General features: G+C 53.0%; 1 protein-coding gene across 1 annotated transcript in view; it reads left to right on the plus strand.

Annotated features, from left to right (window-relative positions):
• LOC132379743 (collagen alpha-1(XVII) chain-like) overlaps positions 1–12069 on the plus strand; it is a 71413-nt gene that overhangs the window by 34680 nt on the left and 24664 nt on the right. The window contains exons 19-27 of the mRNA XM_059948027.1: positions 1431–1577; positions 2534–2554; positions 3365–3382; positions 3619–3645; positions 7287–7340; positions 8006–8083; positions 8236–8271; positions 10327–10362; positions 11049–11102. Of these exons, the coding sequence (XP_059804010.1) occupies positions 1431–1577; positions 2534–2554; positions 3365–3382; positions 3619–3645; positions 7287–7340; positions 8006–8083; positions 8236–8271; positions 10327–10362; positions 11049–11102 (471 nt within the window). The remainder of the gene's footprint in view (positions 1–1430; positions 1578–2533; positions 2555–3364; positions 3383–3618; positions 3646–7286; positions 7341–8005; positions 8084–8235; positions 8272–10326; positions 10363–11048; positions 11103–12069) is intronic.

The raw sequence follows: 12069 nt of genomic DNA on the forward strand, positions 1-12069 counted from the left end.
GGGGAGTTAGAGGGGAGGGGAGTTGGGGAGAGGGAGCGAGGGGAGCGGAGTTAGGGAAAGGGGAGGGGAGTTGGGGAGAGGGAGCGAGGGGAGCGGAGTTAGGGAGAGGGGAGGGGAGTTGGGGAGAGGGAGCGAGGGGAGGGGAGTTTGAGGGGAGGGGAGTTGGGGAGAGGGAGCGAGGGGAGGGGAGTTAGGGAGAGGGGAGGGGAGTTGGGGAGAGGGAGCGAGGGGAGGGGAGTTGGAGGGTTGGGGAGAGGGAGCGAGGGGAGGGGAGTTAGGGAGAGGGGAGGGGAGTTGGGGAGAGGGAGCAAGGGGAGGGGAGTGGGGAGAGAGTGAGGGACAGGGTGGGGAAGGAGGTAGGGGAGTAAGGGAGGGTTGTGAGGGCAGTAGGAGAAGGTGTGGGTGGAGAATGGGGGTGGGGGAGTGGGGTGGAGGGACACTGGGGAGAGGGAGCGAGGGGAGGGGAGTTAGAGGGGAGGGGAGTTGGGGAGAGGGAGCGAGGGGAGCGGAGTTAGGGAAAGGGGAGGGGAGTTGGGGAGAGGGAGCGAGGGGAGCGGAGTTAGGGAGAGGGGAGGGGAGTTGGGGAGAGGGAGCGAGGGGAGGGGAGTTTGAGGGGAGGGGAGTTGGGGAGAGGGAGCGAGGGGAGGGGAGTTAGGGAGAGGGGAGGGGAGTGGGGAGAGAGTGAGGGACGGGGTGGGGAAGGAGGTAGGGGAGTAAGGGAGGGTTGTGAGGGCAGTAGAGGGAGAAGGTGTGGGTGGAGAATGGGGTGGAGGGACTGGGGAGAGGGAGGAAGAAGATTGAAGGAGAGAAAGGGGTTGGGATGTGGGGAGTGATCGAGGAGGGAGGGGAGTGGGGAAGGGGAATGGGAGAGGGGAGAAAGCAAGGGGGAGAGGGAGTGAGGGGAGGGGAGTTGGGGAGAGGGAGCGAGGGGAGGGGAGTTAGAGGGGAGGGGAGTTGGGGAGAGGGAGCGGGGGGAGGGGAGTTGGAGGGGAGTTGGGGAGAGGGAGTGAGGGGAGGGGAGTTAGGGAGAGGGGAGGGGAGTGGGGAGAGAGTGAGGGACAGGGTGGGGAAGGAGGTAGGGGAGTAAGGGAGGGTTGTGAGGGCAGTAGAGGGAGAAGGTGTGGGTGGAGAATGGGGGTGGGGGAGTGGGGTGGAGGGACACTGGGGAGAGGGAGGGAGGAGAGTGGATAGGATGAAGCAGTAGGAGTGGAGGTTTGGGATAGATTCTGGTTAGGATTGGAGGAGGGGGGTTCGGGATATCCTTACCCCAGCCAGGTCAGCAGCTGGGGCAAAGGATGGAGGGGGTTGGGCGGGAGTGCACCCTCAGCTCAGGAACAACCTCTGAACTTAGTGGGTGACCCCACGCCACCCCCAGAGCTCTGTGTCCGGTCCCTGTGGACAGAGTGTGACCTCTGACCCTCTGGTTCCAGCGGAGGAGATGAGGAAGCTGAAGGAACGGGTCAGTCACCTGGAATCGCCGACCACCCTGAAACTGTCCAGTGAGCTCCGGCCCGAGGACATCCAGACACTAATCTGGGAGAGGGTCTCGGCCAAGCTACAGTCGCCGGAATATCAAGGTGAGACCCAACAACATTGCAACAGACAGAGACCCAGAGCTCTCACTGGGATGGAAGATCAGGGAAGGTGGGCAGTGGGGAGGGAGAGGGGGGTGGTGGTGAGGAAAGTGAGGAGGAGGGAGGCAGGGGAAGATCATAGGGGGACGTGGTGTGAGAGAGTAGCAGGGTGAGAGAGGAGGGGAGGAATGTCATGGAGAGGGAGGGAGTGAGGGGGAATGAGATGGGTGAGAGAGGGAGGGATGAGGGATGGAGGGAGTGAGAGGGGAGAGTAGAAGGGAGGAGGGAGTGAGGGAGGGAATGAGAGGTGAAGTAAGAGTGAGGTGGGTGTGTGGAGGGAAAACAAAGGGAGGGGTGAGGAGGGAATGAGGGAGGGGAAGGAGTGAGGGAAGAGTGCAGCAGGTCCAGCTACTGCCTCACAGTCCCAGAGACTGAGCTCCGGGGCTGTCAGTGCAGGAGTTTGTATGTTCTCTATGTGACCACGTCGGATTCCCTGGGGTCCTCTCATTTCCTCCCACATCCCAACAGGGTCAGTGGGCATTAATCAGCCACTGGGTATTACCCCCAGTATGTAAGTGAGGGGTAGAATCTGGAGATGATGGGAGGTTATAGGGTAGTGGCAAATAAGGAATAGGCTCTCCTGAAGCTGATGGGCTGAGTGGCCTTTTTCTGTGCTGTAATATGAGGTGGTGGGGGTGTGGAGGGAGGATGGGGAGGGGTAATGGCTCTGTACAGAACCACCACAGTCTCCATCTGCTCCCCACTCTCTGGCCTTCTCAACGAGCGAGCCAGGCCTGGGGACTTGCTGTGGCCGGGCCCCTGGTACTGCCGTCAGTCTCGTTCTCAATCACCCTGCTGCCCGACAGGATGGCTGGGGCAGAGAGGTGCCCTGAGGTGGGAGGGTGGGGGTATAGTCATCAGGTACATGCGGAGCTGACTCTCTGTTCCTCTAATTTCAGATTCGATACGAGGCCACCGAGGTGGGTCTGCCGGCCGCTGAACCATAGCTTGCATTGCCTTGACAGTCTGGGGTTCCATTCTAGTCCCCAAGCTCCCCCTCCGCAGGGCGATAGGGAGTCCTGATCACCGCCCCTCCCTGGGAATAGGGTAGGAGGGGTTGGAAGCTGTGTTAATGGCAGAGGGAGAGAAAAGTGGAGGGGAGAGAACAGTGGCAGATGAAGAGTATGGGAGAGAGGGTGAGGGAAAGGGAGAGGGGGTAGAGGGCAGGAAAGCAGAGAGAGAGAGGGGGAAGGTGGGGGAGGGGGGGAATTGGGAAGAGGGAAAAGAAGAAGAGTCCTCCCATTTCAGCGATGTACCCTGTCCGGTGTAAGTGCCCAGGCAATCACTGGGTGAGCTGGGGCGTGGGCACTATGTGAGCTGTGTGCCGTCTGTTGGGTGACAGGTCCTTTTTCTGATTAGCTGGGATTGGTGAGGGAGATGCTGGAATATTGGGGAGAGCAGGGGAAGAAGAGGGAGGAGTCTGTAGGGGATGCGTGAGACAGGGTTGGCTTCACATCGTCCAAGCAGGCTGTTGCTGACTAATCTCCAAATCCTACCATCCCTCATCCAGCTCTCCCTCCCCACACTCCTCTCCCTCCCATAAGCCCCATAGCTCTTCCTACCCCCACAGCCCCTTCACTCAACCTAACCCAGAGAGGGCTCCTTCCATTTCCCCGGGCATTCCAGGACACCACCTCATCTCTGTGAACATTTTTAATGAGAATTTATACCAATGCCACTTCGCAGTGAATGTGTCTAACTCCTCTCTCTGTCTGTTCATCATTTCACAGGGGAACCAGGGCTTAAAGGTGAGTCAGGAAACAGTCTGTTCTTTACTTAGTGGCATCCACTTTTTCTCCTCAGCCCACCCATCTCGCAACTGTCTCCTTCATCTCTACCGCTCCCTCCCTCCCTCCTTCTGTGTCTCATTTTCTGCTTGATATTCACCCTTCTGTCTCCTCCCCCCCTCCCCCGTTCTGTATGACTTTGTAGCCACTTCACTCTGTGTTGGTCTGCTCTATAACTCTGCTTGTTTGGTTGACAGGTGATGCCGGAATCCCCGGAACACAAGGTATGGTTAAACGGCGAGACTGTAACTCGGGTTTGTTTGACTACCTGAAGGGGTTGCTCCTCGGGTCTCGGGTTTCGGTTACACTTCGGCCTCTCTAATGGGGACCCATTACGGAAGGAGCGGGTCGCTTAGAGGATGTACTGGCAGGCTTTTGCCTGGGCCTGTCCAAGATGGCCATTCAGGGGTCCAGGTGGCGGGCAGCTGACGGCTCTGCCAGGGCTGATTGCTTGCCCCTCTTCTGGGGATATGTTTGTGCCCGGTTGTCTTTGGAAGGGGAACATGCGGTCACACTGGGTACATTGTGAGATTTCTGGGAACGGTGGGCCGCCCAGGAAATTGACTGTTTTATAGACTGCAATAATCACATTTTAAATTGAATGTGTTCACTGTCTTCTAAATACTTGATATTTGTATTCTTGTGTAAATAAACTTATGTAATTTTGTAAAAAGAGCTGTACCTCGGTTTTATAAAGCGCCCCTCCAGTTGAGCCGCCTCTGGTGAGAGCGCATGGTAAAGAAGGATAAGATGGAGATGGTGATCTGTTCTGGGATCAACTCCTCTCCACCTCCAACCTCCCCTCATCTCCCCCCCCTCCAACCCATCTCTATATGTCCTCCTACAGACTCCAAGGCCAACTTTCCTCCAGTGCTTCCTCTGCCAAGCCCGTCTGTCCAATCCATCGCCCCCTTCATCACCATCTCTGAAGTGGTTTTGTTTATTATCAGAGAACGTATACAACCTGGCACACTTAGTCTTCACAGACATCCACAGAAACAGAAGAACCCCAGCAGAATGAACAATGGAAAAACACTAGAATCCCAAAGCCCTCTCTCCCTTGTCCCCTGTGGAGGCAGCAGCAAAGCATCAATCTTCCCCCACCTATTTCAGCAAAAACTGTCAGTACCCACCACCCACCAAACACCAGCAAAGCCCCAAAGAGAGACCGTGATCTGCAGCAACAAAAACTATTGTTCACCCAACAGTTTGACATGCCACAGGTTGTCTCTCACTAACAAGGGACTGAGAGATGTCTCCTGTTTGACAGCGAAAGGAGAGACTGACGGTCTCTAACAGTATTACAGTCTGCCACGTCACTTTTTAATTCCGAGATTCCTAACCCGAGAATCGTCAGCAAACTCTCCCCACCATCCAGAGAAAGAGAGAGGGAGAGTGTGCAGTCGCTTAACTACAGAGACCTCTGTCCACACATCCAGCCTCACCTTTCCAACGGCACCCACCCAATCTTTCAAATATCACAATTCCCCTGCCCCTTCCCAGGTCACCAACGCACTCTCCACAGAACCAATCCCAAGTGCGGACTGGACCTCACTGTGGATTCATGAACTCTCTCCATCATCCTCCCAGCGTTTATTGCACCTCCCCTCGGGAAGGATTGGACACTGTGCTCCCCATCATCACCCCTCCAGGGCACCACGGGGCGTAGCCGTTAGCAGGGCACTATTACAGTCGGAGTTTGCAGTCGCAATCCCGGTGTCCTCTGTAAGGAGTTGGTATGTTCACCCTGTGGCATGTGAAGGCTTCCTCCCTCAGTCCAGAGACGTGCCCACTAGGAGGCCGGTTGGGCATTGTAAATTGCCCTGTGATTAGGCTAGGGTTGCTAGTGGTGTGGCTCACAGGGCCAGAGGGGCTTATTCTCTAAATAAGTAAAAACATAAAGACACAAACAAATAAGAACTAAACCCCAAGCTGGAAATCTATCTACCCAAGGCTGGCAACAGCCCTTGAGGCCTGACCCAGGTCTTCATTAACTCTCCCTGAAGCATGAGAGGATGCATCTCCCAGCAGGCTAACAGAAGACGGAGACGTGCTCTCACATGCCTCACGGCTGCTCCTGACCGCTGGGGTCAGTGACAAGGAAACGTGGCTCACACCAGTGCACCCGCACTGCCTCCACTGCCCCAGCTCGGTGTTCAAAGACTATAAGACATAGAAGCAGAATTAGGCCATTCGGTCTATTGAGTCTGCTCTTGGCTGAATTACTATCCCTCTCAACTCCATCCTCCTGCCTTCTCCCCGTAACCTTTGATGCCCTGATTAATCAAGCTCCTATCAACCTCCACTCTAAATAGACTGGATGACTTGACCTCCACAGCCGTCCGTGACAATAAATCCCAGACTCACTACCCTCTGAGTGAAGAAATTCCTCCTCATCTCTGTTCTTAATGGACATCCCTCTATTCTGAGGCTGTGCCCTCCTATCCTAGACTCCCCCACTATAAGAAAACATCCTCTCCACATCCCCTCTATCTATTCCTTTCAATATTGGATATGTTTCAATGACGTTCCCCTTTATTCTTCTAAACTTGAGTGAGTACAGACCCAGAGTCTCCTAATGCATAACCCTTTCATTCCTGGAATCGTTCTTGTGAGGCTCCTCTGGGCCTTCTCTGATGTCAGTACATAAGTGGCTCGAAACTGACCGATGCTTTATAAAGCCTCAGCGTCACAACCTCACTTTTATATTCCAGTCCTCTCAGAATGATTGCTGACATTGCATTTGCTTTCCTTTCCGCTGATTAACCTGCAGGGGATTGCGCACGAGGACTCGCAAATCGTTTTGCACCTCTGATTTCTGAATTTTCTTCCTGTTTAGAAAATGCTCTATGCCTTTATTCCTTCAAACAAACTGCATGACCACACACTATATTCTATTTGCCACTGCTTTGTCCATTTTCCCAATCTCTCTAAGTCAATTCTGCAGACTCCCTGCTTCCTCCACTTCTCTCTATATTGTCCGCAAAGTTAGCCATGAAGCCGTCAATTCCATCATCCAAATCATTGTCATATACTGTGAAAAGAATCAGTTCCAACACTATCCCCTGAGGAACACCAGTAGTCACCAGCAGACGAGCAGAAAAGGTCCCCTTTATTCCCACATTTTGCCTCATGCCAGTCAGCCAATCTTCTATCCATGCCAGTATCTTCCCTGTTAAATCCATGGGATCTTATCTTATTAAGTAGCCTCATGTTTGGCACATTGTCAACTGCCATCTGAAAAACACCCAGGACATCAGTCCCTAAAACAAGCGCAGGGTGGGATCCCTGGCCTGCTGTGTATGCTCTGCTCTGACTACAGACAGTGCCAGGGTATAGGAGAGCTATCAACACACATCCTCCAGATCTACAGACGGGGAACCAATGTCTGCCCCTCTCAGGCCTTGAGCCCCTGCATCGTCGATCTCAGCCAGCTGGTGCTGTGACCCACCATGTTGTCCACATGACTGATGGAACATTTGGGACACACCGAAGTCCTTGTCTCTATGACGGGAGAATGGGAAGACCAATCTATGGAGGGGAAACAAGACCCTTCATGAGGTCACCTTCACTACCTACCCCATCTGAGGCTGAGTCTGTAGGCCCTGATTGCACTCTTTGCCTACAGACCTGACATGGAAATGAGTCCTCCTCAATAGTGGAGGAGGAAAAGGACATCCACCCTCCCTCCTCTCTGCATCCCCAACCCTTCTTCTTATGTCCAGCCTCCCTCCCCTTGGTTGTGAATGTCCCCTGCCCTTACTGGGTACCGGGCAATGGAGATGACATTCACAGCTGCTCTGAGGGAGATGTGTAAAACATCCCCATCTTCTGGACTCTGAATCCCTTCAATGTCTCTTCGCAGGTCTGCGTGGGATTTCTGGACAGGATGGGCAGAAAGGACAAAAAGGAAGTGCAGGTAGGGCTGTTTTTGACCATTGGAGGGACAGGAGGAACTGACCAGTGGAGGGATGTGGGTGTGGCTGACCAATGCATGGGCAGGGGGAAACTGAAACTGACCAATGGACGGACAGAAGTAGGTGACCAATGGGGGGGGGGGAAGGGAGAAACAGAAATAGCTGCCAATAGGGGAGGGTGAATAGGAATAGCTGACCAATCGAGGGACGACAGCAATACTAATACACAGAGGAATAGGAACAAATGACCAATGGAGGAATGGTAATAACCGACCAATGGAGTGACAGCAGTAGGTGACCAATGGAGTGAGGGAGCTGTTACTGACTAATGGAAATACAGCAGGAATACTGACCAATAGAGGGTTAAGAGTAATTGGCCAATGGAGAGACAGCAATGTTACTGACCAATGGAGGGGTAAGAGTAATTGGCCAGTGGAGAGACAGCAATGTTACTGACCAATGGAGGGATAAGAGTAATTAACCAAAGGAGGGACAGAGATGTTACTGACCAATGAATGATCAGGGAATTATTTGAACAGTGCAAATGTGAAGATGTTGAGATCTAAATTAAAAATGGGAAGACTGGATGGGCAGCATCTGTGGAGAGAAGAATGTATTTCATCAGGATGTTTTCTAGTTTTTATCACAGTTTCTTGTGTAATTTCAGGAGAGCATGGAGAGAAGGGAGCGAGAGGTCCTCCGGGTGATTCTGGGATCACTATGAAGGGCGAGAAGGGAGAGAGAGGTGAGGAGTATTTCCTGTTGCTCACCGTTCTGTCTGCTTTGCTTCGTTGCCCAGATGCTGGACCTATTCCTCTCAACAGACTCGTATGTTGGGCTCTGGCTGTTGTGTGGTGTTGAATCAGACTTTAAAAGTTTCTTCTCTTCCCTTCACAGGGGACGTAGGTCCAACAGGATACCCAGGAATGAAAGGTAGGGTGAGCAGGGGGCTTGTGGTGGCTGAGGCCAGAGTGATGATGGGGTGAATGGCCTCACTCTGTGCAAGAAACAGGTGATCTTGAAAATATAAACTGAAAATGCTGGAAACGCTCAGCAGGTCAGGCAGAGCCCATGGGGAAAGAAGTAGGGTCGATGTTTGAGGTCAAAGTCCCCTCGTCAGAACAGCAAAAGGGAGATCCATTGAGTTTTGCAGAGAGAATGAGGGATGGAGGGAGAGGTAGGGAATGTGTTTAAGGTGAGACCAGGTCTACACGGCGCATAAGATGCCCAGTGAAGATACACTCGTGGAGAATCTCTGAGCAGTGGCTAGTGGTGCATCTGCATCGGGAGATGGATGGGAATGGGTGTGGGACTTGGGTGATGTGGCAGAGGGAGGGGTGAAGAGTTGAGGATTGAGTGAGGGTTGTGTTGGGGTTAGAGGGTGGAGTTGGGTGAAGGGCTTATGTAATGGGTTAGAGGGTGGTGTGGCAGGTTGTCTGATGGAATGGAGGGCTGGGGTGAGGAGGTTGAGGTTCAATGGTGGGCAGAGGATGGGGTGAGGTGATTGGGGTTGGGTTTTGGCGTAGACGGTAGTGACTGGTGTGCAAGAATTCCCAGGGCCCACGGAACAACACATTTCAGTCTCTCACCAACAATGCAGTGACCTACCATGACTCTTCATCATACTCCACCAGCCATTTCCTTGCTCCTGTGTTTCCCCCGAAACTTCGCATAAAACATTGTCCTGCTTAACATAGTATCTTCATAAATTCCACTGGGATTTCGGGAGGCACCTCTGCCCTCAAGTGGAGAAAATGTGGAACTCACTCCACATGGGGTAGTTGGAACACAGAGGCTGAGCGCACTTCGATGCAAATTGGGACCAGGCTGATCAGGGAGGGGGAGTGTGGGAGGGGCTGTTGGCTGATCAGGGAGGGGGAGTGTGGGAGGGGCTGTTGACTGATGGGGAGGGGAGAGGGTAGGAGGGGCTGTTGACTGATGGGGAGGGGAGAGTGTGGGAGGCGATGTTGACTGATGGGGAGGGGAGAGTGTGGGAGGGGCTGATGGGGAGGGGAGAGTGTAGGAGGGGCTGTTGACATGGGGAGGGGAGAGTGTGGGAGGGGCTGTTGACTGATGGGGAGGGGAGAGTGTGGGATGGGCTGTTGAATGTTGGGGAGGGGAGAGTGGGAGGGGCTGTTGACTGATGGGGAGGGGAGAGTGTAGGAGGGGCTGTTGACTGATGGGGAGGGGAGAGTGTAGGAGGGGTTGATGGGGAGGGGAGAGTGGGAGGGGCTGTTGACTGATGGGGAGGGGAGAGTGTAGGAGGGGCTGTTGACTGATGGGGAGGGGAGAGTGTAGGAGGGGCTGATGGGGAGGGGAGAGTGGGAGGGGCTGTTGACTGATGTGGAGGGGAGAGGGTAGGAGGGGCTGTTGACTGATGGGGAGGGGAGAGTGGGTGGGTCTGATGGGGAGGGGAGAGGGTAGGAGGGGCTGTTGACTGATATGGAGGGGAGAATGTAGGATGGGCTGTTGACATGGGGAGGGGAGAGGGTAGGAGGGGCCGTTGACTGATGAGGAGGGGAGAATGGGAGGGGCTGTTGACTGATGGGGAGGGGAGAGTGTAGGAGGGGCTGTTGACTGATGGGGAGGGGAGAGTGTAGGAGGGGCTGATGGGGAGGGGAGAGGGTAGGAGGGGCTGTTGACTGATGGGGAGGGGAGAGTGTGGGAGGGTCTGATGGGGAGGGGAGAGTGTGGGAGGGGCTGTTGACATGGGGAGGGGAGAGTGTGGAAGGGGCTGTTGACTGATGGGGAGGGGAGAGTTTTGGAAGGGCTACAGGCTGATGAGGGAGGGGAGAGTCTACCAGCATATGGAAGAGTTGGAGATAATGAATATGTAACTGCATAATTTGTCATAATTCCCCCGGAATGATATGTCACTCATTGCGGTCTAGTCCCGCCAGAAGATGGAAAGCACCCAGATTAGCTGCCAGTCTGGGTGTGTCCCCAAACTTTGTGACCCATCACTTCATTCCTTCTCTCTTCCTGCAGGTGCAATGGGACAACATGGAGCTCCTGGCCATCAAGGTAAGTTACAATCCTGCACCGGCGTCTACTGTAAAAGCACTGTCCAAGCCTGCCTTTTGGTATCACAATAAGAATCAGGTTTATCATCACTGACATACACCGTGAAATTTGTTGTTTTGCAGCATTACTGTGAATTAAATTAAATTACTATAAATTAAATTAAGAATGATATATATATAAAATAAATAAATAAATACTGCGGAAAGAGAGCAAGTGCTGTTATGTTCATGGACAGTTCAAAAATCTGATGGTGGAGGGGAAGAATCTGTTCTTAAAACATTGAGTGTGTGTCTACAGGCTCCTGTACCTTCTCTTTGATACTTGGAAAGAGGAGAAGGCATGCCTTGGGTGGTGAGGGTCTTTGCTGACGGACGCCACCTTTTTGAGGCATCACCTTTTGAAGGTGTCCTCGATGCTGGGGGGGGGCGAGTGCCCGTGATGGAGCTGGCTGAGTTTACAGTCCTCTGCAGCTTCTTCCAGTCTCCAAACCAGATGGTGATGCAACCTGTCAGGATACTCTCCAGAGTGCAGTTGTAGAAATGTGTTAAGAGTCTTTGGTGATGTACCAAATCTCCTCAAACTCCTCTTGTGCTGCCGCCTTAATTGCATCAGTCCCTGAGGTCCCATGTGTGGGACCCCATGCCACACCGGCAAAGGTGAATAATCAACTTGTTGTCTTTCTCCAGGTCCTCCCGGATCATCCGGCTTCAAGGGTGATTCTGGAGCTCCAGGTCCTAAAGGTAAGCACTCGGGGTTGTCCAACCAGGAGTCAGCCTGGCTCAGGGATTGCTCAGATTAGGTGCAGAAATGGCCATTCTGCCCATCCAGATGGTGTTAGTGGTCATCCTCTATTCGAGTCATTCCCTGTCTCATTTCACCGAGGGAATGAGATCCCGCCGCACTGTGAAGATGTTCCTGCTGCTTCCCCTGTTGGACTTCTTGCTCACTCTGGTTACCCTCTTCCCCACAGGAGAAAACAGTCTCTCTGTCTCTATCCCACCAAACCCTTCCGTTGTGGTAGAAACCTCCATCAAGTCACACTCGGCTCCCTCCTCAAGAGCCAGGGCTCAGAGAGTCTCAAAGTTAGGGGTTGGTTATGTTCAGTCCGAGGTGGCAAATGTGCAGAATTCTCTTTCTGGAGCACAGTGCAGGCTCAGTCATGGAGTTCATCCAGAAAGGAGACTTTGGGTAGATTTCTGGATATTGATGCAATCAAAAGGTATGGGAGAGTGTTAGGATAGATCTTGATGATGGACAGAGCAGGTTCAAGATGCAGAATGGCCTACTCTTGCTCCTTTCTCTTCAGTTTTATGAATGAGAAACATACGAGGGGTGATAGATAAGTTTGTGGCCTAAGGTAGAAGGAGTCAATTTTAGAAAACCTAGCACATTTATTTTTCAACATAGTCCCCTCCTACATTTACACACTTAGTCCAGCGGTTGTGGAGCATACGGATCTTGGACCTCCAGAAAGTGTCCACAGCAGGGGTGATTGATAAGTTTGTGGCCTAAGGTAGAAGGAGATGAGTTATTAATGTCAGACTTTCTGCACAATCACTCAAAGAGTTGACCTGCATGTGCATGTAATGAGAGCTGTATAACTCACCTCCTTCTACCTTAGTTCACAAACTTATCAATCACCCCTGCTGTGGACACTTTCTGGAGGTCCAAGATCCGTATGCTCCACAACTGTTGGACTAAGTGTGT

This window comes from Hypanus sabinus, chromosome 22 (genome assembly GCF_030144855.1).
Source record: "Hypanus sabinus isolate sHypSab1 chromosome 22, sHypSab1.hap1, whole genome shotgun sequence".
NCBI lineage: Eukaryota > Metazoa > Chordata > Chondrichthyes > Myliobatiformes > Dasyatidae > Hypanus > Hypanus sabinus.